Source organism: Micropterus salmoides, unplaced genomic scaffold (genome assembly GCF_014851395.1).
Source record: "Micropterus salmoides isolate LMB-PRFRI ecotype aquatic unplaced genomic scaffold, ASM1485139v1 Ms_hic_scaffold_12, whole genome shotgun sequence".
In the NCBI taxonomy this organism is placed as follows: domain Eukaryota; kingdom Metazoa; phylum Chordata; class Actinopteri; order Centrarchiformes; family Centrarchidae; genus Micropterus; species Micropterus salmoides.
In genome coordinates this window covers 26,747,486-26,765,088 of record NW_024040263.1, presented here as the reverse complement: position 1 = coordinate 26,765,088, position 17,603 = coordinate 26,747,486, and the positions used below count along the sequence as shown (strand labels likewise).

The 17,603-nt window shown below is 41.2% G+C and overlaps 1 protein-coding gene across 1 annotated transcript; it reads right to left on the bottom strand.

Moving 5' to 3' along the window:
• Positions 1–510: 510 nt before the first annotated feature.
• Positions 511–17,288, bottom strand: LOC119899672 (neuronal acetylcholine receptor subunit non-alpha-3-like). Its single transcript, XM_038714323.1, has 8 exons — positions 16,872–17,288; positions 9,955–10,106; positions 6,072–6,116; positions 4,545–4,654; positions 3,828–4,341; positions 2,424–2,614; positions 1,374–1,590; positions 511–1,090 (listed from the first exon to the last, which is right to left on the bottom strand). The coding sequence occupies exons 1-8, from the start codon at positions 16,945–16,947 to the stop codon at positions 959–961; spliced, it is 1,437 nt and encodes a 478-aa protein (XP_038570251.1). The 5' UTR covers positions 16,948–17,288; the 3' UTR covers positions 511–958.
• Positions 17,289–17,603: the final 315 nt, after the last annotated feature.

Below are 17,603 nucleotides of genomic sequence, written 5' to 3'. Positions count from 1 at the left end.
CAATAGGTAATGTGTCTTTGTCTTGTTAATATCTTCTTATACCATGTTTGAAATAGTTTTTATCACCTAATTATTTCTGAGGCAGGTTACCTGATGCAAAACCAGCTGTTATGTAGCAGAAAAAAGATGATTGCTGCCGTTTAGTGGTGAAACTGTGTCATTACACCCAACAACTAATTGTCCACTCCATTTGGTCTACCCCATTGACCTCTGTTTCTCCTACTCACTTTGCATTGTGTGTTTCTTAGTAATTAACACATTTGTGGCTAATTGATTCAGAAATATGCATCATGTCAGCAAAACACCCCTACAAAATTTTCTGATGGTTTTGTGCTGAAAACAGTATTACCAAACACATTTGCAGCTAATCACATTAACACAAACAAATTGCCATGTCGTGAAACCTGCAGTCCTCAGCTCCCCTGGGGCCCTTGGGTAAATGCCCACTTTGCCTGGCTGTAAGCATCAGGTTAGTCCTGAAAAAAGGACCACACAATTGTTTTTTGTCAATCGGTTTTCTTTTAATTATCAGCACTTACAGTGGAGTACAGCTGGCTGGGCAATGTGGTGCATGTGACACACAAAATAACTGATATGTGATATTGTGCATGTTGTTGCATGTATAATTACAATGTTACAGTTATACAAACATGGTTATTCAAATTATACACGCTACTATAACCTGCTTATTGCTTTCACTCCTTTGCACTCCTGTACATGCACCTTTAAATGAAGGACAAGTTGCATCTAGAACATTACAGTTTCCAGTGATCATTGCAGGCTGCAAACCATACTGTGGGGAGGTAAACGTTTGTTTCCACAATATAAATATACTTGTGAATGTTTTATTGAGCTTTATCAATAAACCATAACCAAAGACAAACTGGAAACAAGAATGAGAACATTGGTGTGTGTGTGTGTGTGTGTGTATGTGTGTGTGTGTGTGTGTGGGTGTTCATCAAGGTGTGCTAAGGTACATCTGAACAGCAGGGGTGAAGATTAGGACAGTTCCCAGAATAGACACTGTGAGGAAGGCCCACAGGAAAATCCTGTCCAACACCTGAGCCACAAACTTCCAGTCTTGAACAACCTGAATGAAACAGAGAGGGATAGACAGACAGAGCAAGAAGAATAAACAACAAAGAAGAGTGAAAATCTGTCAGCCTCAAGCACTTTTGTCACAGTGAAAACATCCCTCATTCAGGACACAAGCACTACTTTGTATCAGTTTGATAAGCCATTATAGAGCAAATGAGACGGGGGTGAAATTTTAACAAGCAAGACGCTGTAACAGTGTAAGAAATTCAAAGAGGATGTAATACACATGCAATGACTTTCATCCCACGCCTTCCCTCATGTGCACACTCCCACACCTCTCGTATGAAGTGCTCCTTTTTGATGTGACGGCTGATGTAGCGAACTGAACTCGTGGCTTTCTCCAGCATGGCCAGCCAGGCTTGGTTCTCGTCCTCCTTCCCTGCGAAGGGGCCTCTCTGTTGGCCGCCACTGTGGCCAGGAACCCCCCTCCTCCCCACACCTCTGCGGGGCTTCAGCTCAGGGCTGTGCATCTCCATTTCTGGGTAGTGGTATCTGAGGAAGATAGAAACTAACTGTTTTATTTATTTGAATTATGTGTGTACTGGCGGACATTAAAGGAATAGTTAAAATTAAAAACAATTATTTGCTTTTTTGCAAAGAGTTAGATGAGAAGATTGATGCCACTGTCATGTCTGTGTGCTAAATATGAAGACCAGGAGACTAAGTGGCCAGCTCACGGGCCACTTACAGTCTCCTGGTTGTAACAAAATCCATCTACCAGCACATCAAAAGCTCATTAATTAACACATGATGTCTTGTTTGTTTCATTTTTTACCAATGACAGGGGGGGATTCCACTAATCAGAAGGTTGGCGGTTTGATCCCTGGCTCCTCTAGTCTGCATGTCAAACAGCCTTGAGCAGATTGCTTGTGTTAGGGGTTTAATGTTAGTTGTGTTCCGTCCATGAATGGGGTGAAAGTGACATGATCTGTAAAGTGGTTGGAAGCGTAGTAAGACACTATATAAGTGCAGTCCATTTTCCATTTAATGCATATGAAAACCGAAGTGTGAAAATGACTATTCGTCTTTTTTTTAAGGGTTATTTGTCAGACTATTTGTTGGCCACAACCAATAACATCATGTGGTCTCACAGGACCAGTAAAAATGGATAACATCCAGTTGGCCAGGACCAGTAACGTCTCTCAGTTGCCAGGCTAATTGCCTGCAACTGCTTAGATAGTTAATAGGCCAGATGTTTCCCTCCTGTCTCCGTTCATTATGCTAAAATAAGCTGATCTTCACCTCTAACTCTTGGAAAGCCAGCGAATAAGCATTTATCCCATATTGTCGACCCATTCCTTTAACTACAATTGATCTTAAATTACCTGTCAGTGTGCCCCCTCATACACAGCAGTCTTGGCAGTTTCTGAAGGAAGAGGCTCTTTACCCAGGGGGCCATGGGGTGGTAAGTAGCAGAGGACCGGTGGTGGACGTTAATGACAAAGACGGTGACGATGATGGAGAAAGTGACAAAGATCATGATGAAGAGCAGGTATTCTCCGATCAGCGGGATCACCTAGAGACAGAGAAATGGTTAATGAATCAGTTAACTGCTTACTTTCACCTTTGAATACCTATTACCTCAGAAACTCAGGATTAGAAATTTATGCTGACATTTTTTTTTTTATCAAATCAACCACTCAAAATATTAAACCATACACATTGTCTGCTTCTTAAAGAGCCACTCCACCAATTTTTCCACATAGAGTTCAGTTTGCTCTTCACAGGGAGCGCTACTCAGCCTGTGAAAACAGTTGTATAATGTTTACTGTGGCTCTGGAGAGAACTTTCTAAAGTTTGTGCCCCTTTTAAAGTATTCATTTTTATTAGATAAGATTTTAAGAAAGGGACACCTGATGAGAGACAGAAGAGGGGAAAGGCCAGGGTGACAAGTTAAGCAAAGGGCCACAAAAGTTTACTACCATGATCTAAATAACTAAATAAACAAGACCAAAAGCAGGTAGAACAGTGCTTTGAGCTAAATGCTAACGTCATCATATATCACATGGCCACAATAACATGCTGATAACATGCTGATGTTACGGTAACATTTTGGTAATATTTACCAGCACTAAACACAAAGTACAGCTCAGCTGGAATGTCATTCGTTTTGCAGGTAAGTAGGCTATTGGGAAAATTAATTAAATTTGAAGTTAATGGATCACCAACGTGATTTGAAATGATCCTGCAAAGACCATAAATGTTAGTAGCAAATTTCACAGCAATCCATTTAATAGTTTCCAAGATTATATCTTGTGGTGGTACAAGAGGAAAAGTTTGAGGATCACCAAAGTCAGTTAATCCTCCTAATTAGCGGGTCACACACAATGCATGATGTTCAGCAATTTTTATATTGGATTGTGGGCTAATTTAAATTTGATTTCTTCTACATTGAGTATAAAATAATCCACAGTAGTGAATATGAAATAGTGGAGTATACAGTATAGTAAAAATTCTGTCTTTTTTTGGTCTGCTTTTTCTGTTTGAGCTCTGTATTGCACTGAGATGTATTTGATGTCTACAGCTTGTTAATTGAGTTGACATGCAGTTTAAGCTGCAGGTAATTGAGAAGGCTGTGGTTGTGATCTATGTTAATTAGGGCATACTGCAATTAAGATTACAATTAGGATAACTGAACACAGGAAAAAGCAGGATAGATTTACAAAGTGCAGCCCAGTAGAACCTTAAAAATGAACGGGCTTTGGCTTTAATGCCCTCAGGAAACCCACCTTTGAGGATGAAGGGATGATTTCTTCTATGACCAGGAGGAACACAGTGAGTGACACTAGCACAGATGTGGAAAGTGACAGTTTCTCTCCTTCGTCTGATGGCAAATAAAAAACCAGCACAGTCAGAAAGGAGAGGCCGAGGCATGGGATGATGAGGAAGAGGGTGTAGAACAAGGGTAATCTCTTGAGGATGAAGGAGTAGGTGACAAACGGGTACCAGTACATCTCATCCCTCCTACTTCCCCTTACTCCTGTGGCATTGAGGATCTCCCATTCGCCGTTATCGAAGAAGTCTTTACGGTCTACATAGTGATCCACCAGGACCAGGTCCACCATGTTTCCATCGTAAGTCCAGGAGCCGAACTTCATGGAGCAGTTCTGTCGGTCAAAGGGGAAGAATGTGACATCCATGGTGCAGGCGGACTTGTAGCTGGCAGGTGGAGTCCATGTTATGGTACCATCCCAGCGCACAATGGCTTTGGTCATCAAGGAACCCTCAAAGCGACCATCCGCACTGGGAGAAGATAAGAAAGAAAAGGAGAGGTGGTAAGAAGACCAGGCGAGGTAAAACGTACAGTGTGAAAAAGTACAGTGGGGAAGAATCAGGTGGATGAGACATCAATAAAGGAAAATTTATGTAGTTTACAAATGCATAAGAGTTACCAGGCACTGCCTCATAAAGTGCTACTGATGTGTGCAGAGTGCTGCATAACTCACTTTTCATACAGGACGATGTCAGGCAGCCATATAGTCTCTGAAGGCACTCTGATGGAGGTAATTCCTCCGTAGTCGTCTGGGTTCCACTTCAACTTCACGTCAATCCACTCCTTTAAATAAATAACAACACATGATAAGTTACCCACTATAATACATTAGGCCTACATTTTAGTACGATCCTGTGATGCAGTTGTGCAAACCATTAGATTTTGAAAAGCTTAGTAAGTGCAGCTTGTCTATTTCAGCACCATGGACAACACCGGACTGCTAACTGAACAAAGCCCATGGAAACTACATTTTCATTGAAACGTTGTCACGAGTTTGCTTGTTCCTTTTGGCCATGGCCATGTTGTGTTGTGTTAAAAGAATCAGTCCCAAATCAATCCAGAATGAAATGAATCCAGATGTATTGATTGATGTGTGAAATATTTATTTGTCCTAAAATATTTTATTTATGCCTTTTACAGTTATATTTAGATAATATAGAACAGGGCCTGTATTTATCAAATGTCTATGAATTACACTTAAGAATGACAGAAAAAAAAGATGAAGACTGAACTGAAAGTGAAGAATAAGACACATTTAGCAAGCAACTTACTCCTATGTAAGTATAATGTAGGAGGAACATATAACAGGAGTAGCCTGAGCAGGAGTAGCCAATCAGAGACAAAGATGTTTTCATATGCTTAACAATCCTTACATTTTACTCTTTATATTATTCTACAAAATGTAAAATTAACAAATTGTCTGGATCAAGATTTATAATATGTAGAAGGGATTGTTAAATAGGGGTTAATGCTAGGAAATTAGCTGAAATGAAGATAAAAAACAAACAAACAAAGAAATGCAAATAGTATGCTAAAACTGTCCTAATTTGAATTATACATATTACTTCAGTTAACATATAAATCATCATGACCAAAGATGATATTTTGAGCTCTTTAAATAAAAATCCAACATTTAACTTTTCGCAGTTTAATAAATATTATTAATATATCTTCATATTGCACGTCTTAAAATATTTACATTACATTTATAAGCTCTACTTGAATAGTCCTTCAGTAAAATCTTACTAAACCATAATTTTTTAATATAGGCTACAGTAGCACATTGCAGCTAATGAATCACGCTCTATCAAACTGTGTTAAAATGAAGTTATCATAGCCTAACCCCTCTACTTATGGAGAACCAAAATGTTGCACAGGACCAGTGTGTAGGATTTAGTGGCATCTAGCAGTGAGGTTACAGATTGCAACCAACTGATAACCCTTCCCGTCCTGTTCCAAGTGTGTAGGAGAACCTACTGTGCCCGCTACACTGTTTGTTTTGTCCATTCTCCATGAAAGAGGACCCACTCCCTCTGTACATATAAAGGGCTCATTCTAAGGTAACAAAAACACAACAATTCTTATTTTCATGTGACTATACACAAATGAATAGTATAATATTGCCAATATCCCCCTAAATCTTACACACTGGTCCTTTAAGAATTCATGCATGTGGTAAAATGGTAATGTTAATTTTTACCTGCCAGAGCCAGACATTTGTAGTCATCAGTTGATTCTTTTCATCCTGCAGGAAGACAGGGAAGAAGTTTGGTTTGCTATTTATACATCTTAGTGGTTCTCACTGTGAACGATAAGAGAGGCTAATGAGGGGGTGAGGAGTGAACCAGAAGCTGGAGACAAAAAGTTGAGTGGGTTGAAAGAAACTACTTAAAAGTAGTTAGAACGGAAGATTTTCTTTTCAAAGTGGGTTAATTGCTTCTCTTATTTGCCACTAAGAAAGCACATTGAACAGCTCAGGGGTTAAGTTTCTTGCCTGAGGGTAAATCCACACCATTTAACGAGCTAGAAAAGCACAAGTTACTCTTCAGTGACCACTATCACTGGCAATACTAATACAGGTACTTCTGCCTAATAAGAAGTATTGACACATACTTACACAACAAAAGAAAGAGGCATGGAGAGATGGGGATAGAAAGGATTATGACCAGGAGGATAAAGACAGTAATGAATTACTGGAAGTCAGAAAGGTTTTCAATGTAAACTTTCGAGTTTCTGTGCAGTAAAAGCCTTGCAGAAACATGAAAAGTAAAATTAGAGAAAATTTATGGAATAGATTGTGTTGTTTGTGTGCTCTCGAGAGGCGCAGAGGTAAACCTGATTGCATACCCATCCTCTCTGAACAGAAATTGATCTCAAGTGTGATTTTATAAATCACAGTAGTTTAGTTAGAAAACCACAAGATGGCACTCTTCTAAATGTTATTTTCTGCATGGCAGAAGTACGAACATCAAATGCTGATGCAGTCAAAATGTGGCCCTCTGTGGAGTTGTGGGAGCAGCTTTGTGTAGGTGTATGTGTGTGTCCTTGTGTAAATAATAAATGAAAGATGGTTCCTCTCAGCCCGATGCCCTCATTACTACCTCTGCTGCTCTGAAAGACCACTTTGGACCTCTCTTTTAACCTTTCTTCCTCTATCTTCTTTTCACTCTCTCTTCCTGTATTTGCCCCTTTAAATCCCTCAGCTCCTTACCCTCCTCCTCATTTATCTTTAAACGTCTGTCCTCAGTGTAGCTTCTGTACTATAATTCCTCTGATGACCTCTCATAATAGCCGACTTTTCCATCTTTTACACTCCTAAACTGCCTTTGTATTTGTCCTTATTGGCCCTGGTTACCTTTTATCATTTCTGAAATTGTAACCTTCTGCCCCGTCCTAAACAGATGAAGCCACCTGTGAACAATCTCTACCAAATTCTTTTCATTCTTTCCAAATTCTATTCCCTTGCTATCCTCTTTCTTCTTTCAAAATAATCTTGTACTCTATATTCTCATGCGCCTTAGTGATAGCGAGTTCCACTTCCTCCCCTCCTTCCTCCTTTTCTTCATTTCCTCTCGTTTCAAAACATAACCCCCCAATCCTCAGAACACTTTAACAGGATTTTATTAGAATCAGAATCAGAATCAGCTGTATTGCTAGGTATGTGTACATATACGAGGAATTGGACTCAGGATTGTACATTGCTCATGACAGCTGTTATTTAGCTTTTCAGCATAGCATCTCTTTGCAGCTTTGATCTCTTGAGTCAGCATGTTCCTGGCCTGGTTGTACAAGACTCTGTCCCCACTTCTGAAGGCCTCCTCTTTGGTGTGACGAAGCTGCCTGAGTTTCACTGTGAACCAGGGTTATTGGTTGTTGTATGTGCGGAAAACTGATGTAAGATGTCACAGTGTCAGTTAGTTCGTCCAGGTTTGTGGCTGCAGCCTCAAAAACACTCCAGTCAGTGCAGTCAAAGCAGGCCTGTACCTCCAGCTTTGACTCATTGGTCCATCTTTTCACAGTCTTTACAACAGGTTTAGCAGATTTCAGTTTCAGAAAGTCCTAAGGCTGCACGGGGAACAGAGTGATAGGCGTCCTTTAATGTTGTGTAGCAGTGGTCCAGTGTGTTAGTGTCTCTGGTGGGACACTTAATATGCTGTCTGTACTTTGGAAGTTCATGGCTGAGGTTTGCTTTGTTAAAGTCCCCAAGAACAATGAGCAGGTAGTCTGGGTGTTTTTTCTCCACGTTAGTTATCTGGTCAGCCAGGTGTATGTATTAACCATGTTATATAAGGAATTTTAATTTCTGCGAGCTAAGAGCTTTCTTAACAGGTATACCCAACGTGTGCTGGGTTGGTCCTGGAAGCATTAGAGCCTCTATGTCTGTTTCCACTTTGCTCAAGGGTGCTCAGGTTGGGATCACAGCAGAGACCATTTAAAATACCCTCATCTATCTAATATTAATATAATATATAATGTATGGTAAGGAGCTACTATTGAGGACATTGAGGTCATGTACTCAGGTTTTTTTTGTTGTGAATCTGTGGGCTTTAACAATGTCTTGTAGCCAGCCTGATTTGATTGGTTTTCCTTCTTTCATTCTTAATCTGTCAATATAACAATATGATAATAATAATATAGGATCCACAGAGGATACCATCTCCACTGCCCTTCACTCAGCCTTCACACACCTTGAAAATAACAACAGCTACACAAGAATGCTGTTGGTTGATTTCAGTTCAGCATTCAACACAACCTCCCCCAAGTACCACACTCTGCGACTGGATATTGGACTCACAAACAGACCTGAGACAGTTAAATGTCAACAAAACCAACGAGCTGATGGTTGATTTTAGGAAAAAAGGAGGCAAAGACAAACACCCCTGTCTTCATCAGCATCACAGATGATAAATGGACTATCTTCTGACCACTCAAAGGGCTTTACAGTACATGACACATTCATCCCATTGACACCCATCATTTTAACGAAATAAGCTGCCACGCAAGGTGCCAACTACACATCAGAATGGAACTTACATTCACACATACTGATGGCAATTTGGGGTTTAGTATCTTGCCCAAGGAAACACTGTACCTTCGTCCCAGAGAACCTGTCACGGTCATCTCACATCTAAGAAAAGAAAGCTCAGAAATGACTCTACATCTTAAGGAAACTTGAGAAGGCAACCCTCCTGTGCCAAATTCTTGTTACAGAGGTGCAATAGAAAGCATCCTGACTGGGATGTGTACTGTGGGGGAAATTTCTTAGTGGGCTTAATTCATGAAACAGGTGAGGTACGGCTTATGTACAGGTATTCCAGATTTTCCAGCCATAGTTGTTACTCCTTGCCAGCGTGAAAACAGCTGAGAATCTTATATGTTTACAGAACTGTCTCCACAGATAAAAATGCAAATGCAAGAGAGCATTATATTTCAGTGTGACGTAGGTAATGCACTGGAATCTGAACATCCATCAGATTTAGACCAGTTAATCAGCAGATAGGCTGTTTCTTAAAGACAGCCTTGTAAGGAAGGAAACTACAGGAAAGGCAGTGAAATATATTTTGCAGACCAAACAAAACGTTTCGTCAGATTTGTTTTGTTTTCAATAGACTCAGAGAACTTCTCACATTATTTCCACAACATGTCTGGCCCAGGACAGGAGGGCTCTGCAGCGGGGGATTAAAGCTGCTCAGAAGATCATTGGTACCCATCTACTGGGGATCAGGGAGATCGGTGAGGTGAGATGCTTTGGTCTAGAAGTATAGATACCCATCCCTGCTACAGCCCTGTTCACCCTGCTGGTCTGTCAAGAGATACAGAAGTGACCGCTGTCGTACCACCAGACTTAAGAGCAGCTTCTCTCCGCAGGCTGAGACATTTAAATTCATCAACCTCACTCCATCAAAATTAGTAGTTCTTTTGTTATGTTTTGCTCCGTGTTGTTTGTGTCGCATAAAGGGACTACAAATGTAAATTTCATTGTCCAACCTTTTGTTGTAAAATGAACCCCTTGAACCCTTGAACAAAGGAGGTATTTATGCAGGTGTTTGTGTTCTTGAGTGTACCAGGTGTTGTTTCCTCACCACATCAACCAGCTGTGAGATCTTGAGTCCAAAGCGTACAGTGATGGTGTCATTGGCGTGCTGGACAGGCCGCACCCACTTCTGGTAACCCCTGAAAAGGTTCCTCAGTAAGGAATCCTCCATCTCAGCCAGCGACACAAAGTCTTCCTGAGCTGGAAGGAGCCAGAGAAGAAAGTAGTGATGAGGACAAAGGAGAAATGTAGTTAGTTAGAAGAGTTTAGTTTGGTATACTGTTCATGAGAATGTAGATATTGTTAGAGATATTTCTTAGGTGGCTTAATGATGTAATAGGGAAATGGAGGGCCAGGTATAGCTTGGAGTCATTAGCTGACCCCACAAGTGTTCACTGATTTTCCTAGTTTTGTCTCTCACCTAACTGTCCTTGTTAGGGAGACAACAGTTAGACTGATAAGGCAGACAGTAGCTCAGGTGTCTGGCAAGCAGATATCGTGTTCTTTGGGAATCTTGCAAGGTTGGGTTGTACAAGAATGTTTACAAGAACTTACTGGCTCCAAAGATTAGAGTACAACTCATTGATGGTAATATATTCCAATAGTAGAAGGATAGCATTGTAGTCTAAACATCAGATAGATTTGTTGTTCAGGTAAAGGTGACCTAATAGGAAAATATACATGGGGGAAGACAAAAACACAAAAGGGACAAAAAGACTTTATCCTTCAGATTTGGCATTGGCATTTGATGTGTTCACATTTTGTGTGTGCAAGCACTGTATCTCCTCGGACAGGCTCAATAAACCATGCTACTTCTTCATCACACCTGAATCTGGCTCACAATATAACTTCAACCGATATGATCATAAGTATTGCTGAAATTAGTAAATTAACAATACACTAATCTGCTTTGGCAACAATTTTGATCATTGATTAATATAAAGGAAAAAAAACTAGATGCGTGTCTACACAGTTTCAGTCACGTTTCAGTCATTCATTTCACACGCATCAAATGGAAAAGACATGCTTTTCCTTTAATGCAGCCGTCTCCACCACCTGTGTAACAGCTTGCACTTTACGAGCATATACATATAAATGTTGATAATCCATCAAATGGTTGTTGAGATATTTAAGTCTGGACCAAAGTGGTGGACTTACTGACTGACACACATACATTGCCATCGCTACAGCCCTGCTAAATATTTGAGGACGCTACCTTCACTCAACTGTGACTGGCAACTGTGATGGGCATTTATCTCTATTTTCAAGAAAAAGAAATCTTATTTGCAGCCCTAATTATTTAGCTCACATGCATGAAATATTCATGTGCACAGACAGATACAAAATAGACCCTCTTCCTCAGTCATACATGGACAAAGTGAACCACCTCTCCAGAGCCTCAAAAGCAAGTGGAAAGAAAAGTAAGGGCCTACACATCATACACGCACACTGTCAACCCTGGACTGACAGCTGGTCATGACTGAGCGAATGCATCTGAACTCCCAAGGCAAAACGATCACGCTGACATGACCACCTCAGACAGAACAATTGCCAGGGGAGATGAGCTGAGCTTAGAGTGCTTTGTGCAGCCAGGCACAGGACATAATAGTCAGTTGATAAGTTGACAATGAAGGAACAGTGCTTCATTTACACACACCAGCCACCATATAAGTGCAGACAGCTCGGAGATATCAGGTATCTTATGTAGACAGTTACAGAAAATACACTGCAATGTTTTGCAGTTATAGAGCAAAAAATGTATGATGTATAATTTAGATGGGTTCAACTTAACTCCTAAGTTGAAAACACACAATCAGACAATACATACGTCTAGAAGTCAGACTGTTCAGAGACTCTTCTATGGCTGAGATGGCTTGATGAACTGAGAGCCAGTGTGCTCATCAAGAGCAATATGTCCTGTCGAATTGTCCTTGAGTCAGACACTGAACCGCTTCCCTGTTACTCATTGTAACTCACTCTAAAGGACGCAGATCAGATGACAGCAGCATTTGCTGGACGCTCAGAGCATTATGTGGTATTTGTACTTGAGCTGCAGAACAGAGCCTCCCACAGTAACTCGGTGGCTCTATCAGCTCAGTGCTCTGAGCACTCTACTGCATTAGAGGAGGATATTTGGCACTGCCAATGGCAGCGTTGGAACAGAGGCAGAGGCTGATAGACAGAAATGAGAAGTTTGAATCAGCAGCCCCTCAAACAAGGGGGATGGAGCAGAGGAATGGAGAGAGCTGATAAGGGAAGGAGTGAGACAGAGTGACCCCGAGCAATTCCCTTCAGTGTCTGAGAGACACAGAATGAGGGGGCAGGGTCGAAGTTGGTAGAGAAGAAGAATTAACTGGGGCAAAGGGAATGAGAACAGACAGCAAAACAGATTTCAACATTTTCAACACAAGGCCCTTCTAATCCCTAATCCACCATGCTACATATATTACTTAATATGATACTTAATCTTGGTACTTGATTTAGATTTAAATGTATATTAGTTGTAGTCAAATTTTTAAGTTTAATGTCTTCTAAGCATTTGAGGTTTTCGCCATCTTTGTTGTGTACAGTTACCATGGTTAGAAGTGTTGCTCTTGTCTATTGTGAGGTTTGTGGAAAAAAAGTATTGTTTACTTGTTCACATACAGTCCATGATAACTCTGCTCTGCACAGGGCTGGACTGGGACAAAAAATCGACCCTGGCATTTTTGGTCCAGGCGGCCCGCTAAAATCGGTCAGACACCCCTTACCAATACACCATCTTTCCATTTAAGGGCTCAGATTAAGGGTGTGATGAAACACCAGCCCATGAGATATAACATTGTACAAGATTGGGCCATAACAACAAGACAAGAATAGATTTTAATAGGAATACTATTTAGGAATAAAAATGTATTGATTAAATAGTTTATAGGGGGGTCTGGAGGCATTAAATACTTAATTTCCTGCATTCTGGGGACATTTTCTGCACCAGGGAAGCACAAAATTCAGGTGGCAGGTGACAATTCAGAATATAAAAATATAATATAATATAATGCAGTAATCAGTAGCTTATATTGTTGTTTTTAGCCTAAGTAACTTTTTTTGGACAACACAGTTTTCTTGTATATTTATATTGGATTACAGGCTTACTGTGCAAATAAACCTTTTTCAACGCATTTTAACGCAAGAAACAGAGAGCAGTCATATTTTATTTTATTTTTTATTTTTATTTTTTCTCCCACCCCTATTGGCTGTTAGGGTTCTTGCCTGCCTGTTGCTGGGGTTGGTGCGGCATGGTCGTGGCGTCCAACTCTCACTAACAACTACATTCTTTAACAGGCTTATGCGCACACACATGTACACACACACACACACACACACACATTCACCCACACGCACACAGACACATACAGTCTCACACATAGACACAAACAAATTTAGGTTGTCCCTGGTAGAATTATTCTTGATGCTATTCTTTCGGTTACTTATTTAAATTAAATGTTATTATTCCAGCTCTCATGGCTTTGCTGTGTTGCTTATTTGTGTCTGACTGTTTCTTGTTTTCATTTCTCTCTTAGTTGTCTTACTATGTCAGCTGTTTATTATTATATAATAATCAACCAACCAGACCAGCCGGACCAAATGCCCCAGGAAGAGAGCCGGAATAAGCGCTAAACTAACCCAGCTTGGATGAATTAGCTGACATTATCCACTCAAGACAGTATTTTGTAATTTGTCCGCGTTAGCATGCAAGCAAAAGCATGTGTTAGTCCTTCTCTCAATACTTTCTGACTCCTATCTGTCTGTGGCATTCAGCCCCAAGCCCATCTGTTCCAACTGTTCATACATATATACCACCATTTTTTAAAAGTTTCAGTAATTTCCTACAAAGAGCTGTGCACTGTAGTTTTTTAGCAAACATTAGTCAAACAGGAGTAAATTGTGGATTTTTTGGGGACTATTTTCAGCAGCGGATTTGGCGCTCTAGCAAATATTTACTGTGGCAGGACGGTATAAGTGGGACTGAGTCAAACTAAACTAAGTAGTGCCCATACACAAACATTTCTTACTAGTAGAATCCATTCATTGCTGGTTTTGGTTTTTGTTCACAGTTTCTTCTAGGTATTAAAACCAACATGGTTGAGGTAAGACTATCTACAGTTTTCATTCTAGAAATTGCTAAGAAGATTGGGGTCTTAGGTTTGATGTTATACTTGCTGTTATGGTAAAAGACTGGTGAACGAATAAAGCCAGTGAAATCAGGCCTGTGTGCATTGTGAGGAAAAAACTCAGAAAGTGCAATCTTGTCTCCAGTCTCCTCCTGTATCATTTTGTGTGTGTTGGATACTGAAGTTAAAGTACACCTCGTGTTCAGCCTTAGACAGATTACATCCCATTGCATCAGATCCCCTGTAAAGCACTCAGTTTGTAAAGGCTTGAGACGGGACGTCAGTACACTCAGTCAGCTGAATCCTTCCCTCTACAGGAAGCAGCTCTGTCTCAAGATCCTCATCAACACAAAACACAGGAGCCAGGAGGAGTCAAACACTGCAGGGATGGATTCCCCTAAAAGAGCCCACTCCCTCCTTTATATAGAAGCTGACTGACTCTGTGTGCACGTGCATGTGCATGTGCGTGTCTATGTGCGTGTGTGTGTGTGTGTGTATGTGTGGTTGACTGAGCAGAGGTGAAGGGGAGAGTATTGATTAGAATGTACAGCCTGATGGTTGGGGGGATGGGGTTGATTCTCTGTAGGGAACTTGTGATGTAGCATCTCCGTGCTTGTTTGAGAGTGTGTGTATGTTTGTGTGTAGCAATATATTTTCTATGAAAAGGACATAAAGTCTGTGTGTGTGTGTGTGTGTGTGTGTTTGTGTGTGAAAGAGAGAAACTACAGTTTGCCGATGGCTGATACAGATATAGGGGGATTGAGAGTTGAAACAAACACCCAGCCTCCTCCTTAGTCTAAAACACCCCATGGGCGACAGAGTGGTATGATCACGCTAACATTGCCACCATCTGTTCACTGTGAAACCACAGCGGGATATACCACTGAGAGGGGTAAAATAATGATAGTGAAAACAGTGGGGATCCCATTTTTTCTCCACACACTACAACAAGTGAAAGACAGTTTAACTTTGTGTTTTGGCTTTTTCTCAATGCAGCTGTTACTGCTTTTCAAGGAGATTCTTTCAGACAACTGGGAAAGGGGACATTTTTGAGGGCAAGAATAAAGAGAAGGAGGAAAGCTGCAAAATCTGAGTAGCATTAGTGCTCTAGTTTACCTGCAATGCAACAGGCAGGTACCTCTGGATAGACTTTTCACAATTGTTAACTACATGAGTCAATGCCCTTGAGGACTGTACTGTTTGTAAGCGTACATGCCAGCACATATTGACTGACCATCACATGACCAGAAGTGACCACGTGTGCAATAATACTGTACACTTTCCACCAAACGAATAGTCCATATAGAAACTGTCGTCAGTAAGGTATGTGGGTTATGCAGAGTAATAGGGACATTATTTTTGGAAAGACTTTCTTAAACACTGTGAGTGCCACAAGGAAAATTTCATTCATCTCCACTGAGTTCACAGCAGATATGCCGGGGAAGAATATCTCAAAACCTGGCTAGATAAAACCCATGATGTCTGCATGGCCCTAGAGATAAGTGAGAAAATATGAGGTTGTTTTTGTAATGTGGGTGAACCGAGCCTTTCAAATCCAAGCATGACATGGCATGCTAACCTGTTTCCAATTGGTGACATTAATCCAAGCTCCTTTGCAGGAAGCTCAGTGTCAGTTTAAAATGTGATTCCTCATGAGCTTAACTGTTGACTGACACTGGGACAAATAATTGGTCACTCAAGGTGGATTCATCAGATTAATCATCTTCATCAGCATCTCTCTCCTTCTGTCTTTTGCTCTCTAACTGGCACCCCCCCCCCCCTTTCTCTCACACACACAGCATAAATTTACATCAAGAAAGATTTACAGCATGTACTGCCAAGAGCTGTTCCATCTCAAGATTAGAGTGGTGTAAATGCTTTACAGTAAGCTGATATCAACATATTCTAACACACAGACAGGGGTGTAGCGCAAGTTTCTGGACCCTGTACATAAGTTTTCTATATGCGGCATGGTGGTCCACTGGATAGCACTGTGGCCTCACAGCCAAAATATTGCGGGTTCAAACTCTGGTCGTACCAGCCTTTCTGTGTGGAGGTTGCATGTGTGGCTTTGCTCCGGTTTCCCCCACCATTAAAAACATGTTAGTCAGTGCTATTGACCAGACACTGATAAACATCTGGAGTTGGTCCCTGGGTGCTGCACAGTGGCCGCCCACTGCTCCCTTGAGGTTAAATGTAGAGAATGAATTTTGCAACATGTATGTGACAATAAAGTAAAGTATCAGTATCACTGCTATTCATCTATAGCAGTGATACTCCTCACCAGAGGGCCCTGCCCTGAATACTCAGTCTAGCTACTTTTTTATAAGAAAACATATAAGTCAAAGATTATGTAAGGGCATTATTTCCCCAATAATTTAAACGTTTATTTGATTTTTTATTGTCCCATAGTCTTCTAAGTCACACATCCCCAGGGGGGCGCTGCGCTCCCATTCTTTAATAAATCATGGACGTGCTCATCTCACCTGACCCCATCGTTTTGTCCTGCTGTCTCCCGCACGCGTAGAAGTGCATTCACATCTATAAACACAATATTCCCGCTTCTTTATAAAACTCTTTTCCCATCAAGAAAAACATGACGGGCCGTGCTGGCTAATTAGTCCGTTAGATAAACGAGACAGTAACGGGGTGGGATTCTGTGTTTTGATCGATCCCAAATCCTCAACAAGGTTTAAATGTAAATGTTTCTGCAGTAAATTTACCCTTTGTTTTTGACAAATAAGATGCTACCCGGAAAACAAATAAGATGCGCAGCTTCAGCAGTTTAAAGACGAATGTGTTTCCTGATTCTTACCTTGCATAGTAGCCTTCCCGAGAGCGAGGCAGAACCACAGCACCGCAACCGCAAACTTCATGCTCTCTCTCAGCATCAACAACACCGACTGGATCTATCCACAGTGACGATCAAATCATTTTACAGTTCACACATCCCTGCAGGGTGCACCACTTCATCAGCCGAGTGGGACCTCCGGAGTATCACCGCTGTGATGTCCAGTTTAAAAAAATGAAGGACAGCCGCCGGTTGTGTGCTTCCCAATGTGGGGCAGCAGCAGCAGCAGCAGCGTGTGTGGTTTTCCCCCCAAACCCTTTCTCCTATTTTGTCGCCTGTTCTGTTTCCCAGCAGTCTCTTCTCGTGCGTGTGTGTGTGTGTGTGTGTGTGTGTGTGTGTGTGTGTGTGTGTGTTTGTGCGTGTCCCGGTGCAGAGATGGATGCTGCTGGAGCGGAGCCGAGCTGAGGGCGGGACAGAGGAGGACTGGCCCGTCAGAGGATGGAGGGAGGACACGGACTGGGGAGGACAGATAAGGTCCACATCCAGAAGGAAATCAATCGATAGATTTATAGATTGAAATCGCTTTAGAGTGGGATCTTTTTGCTGCCAGAAAGGAGAAATCATTACCATGAACAAAAACTAGCCTATTTATATGTAGAGATGTACTGCTTTAAAACGGACTGGAAAAATCGTGAACCAATAATCTAAGCCAGACAGGAAAAGTGGTGCTCAAAACACATGACATGACATCAGTCT

What these genes read in the sequence shown, in the direction of transcription:
- LOC119899672 (XM_038714323.1), bottom strand. Translation starts at nt 16,947, where the DNA reads ATGCTGAGAGAGAGCATGAAGTTTGCGGTTGCGGTGCTGTGGTTCTGC. An exon ending in TCATCCCTTCATCCTCAAAG is followed by an intron (nt 2,615 to 3,827) that starts GTGGGTTTCCTG and finishes CTCTGTCTCTAG; the next exon opens with GTGATCCCGCTGATCGGAGA. An exon ending in ATGAGGGGGCACACTGACAG is followed by an intron (nt 1,591 to 2,423) that starts GTAATTTAAGAT and finishes TATCTTCCTCAG; the next exon opens with ATACCACTACCCAGAAATGG.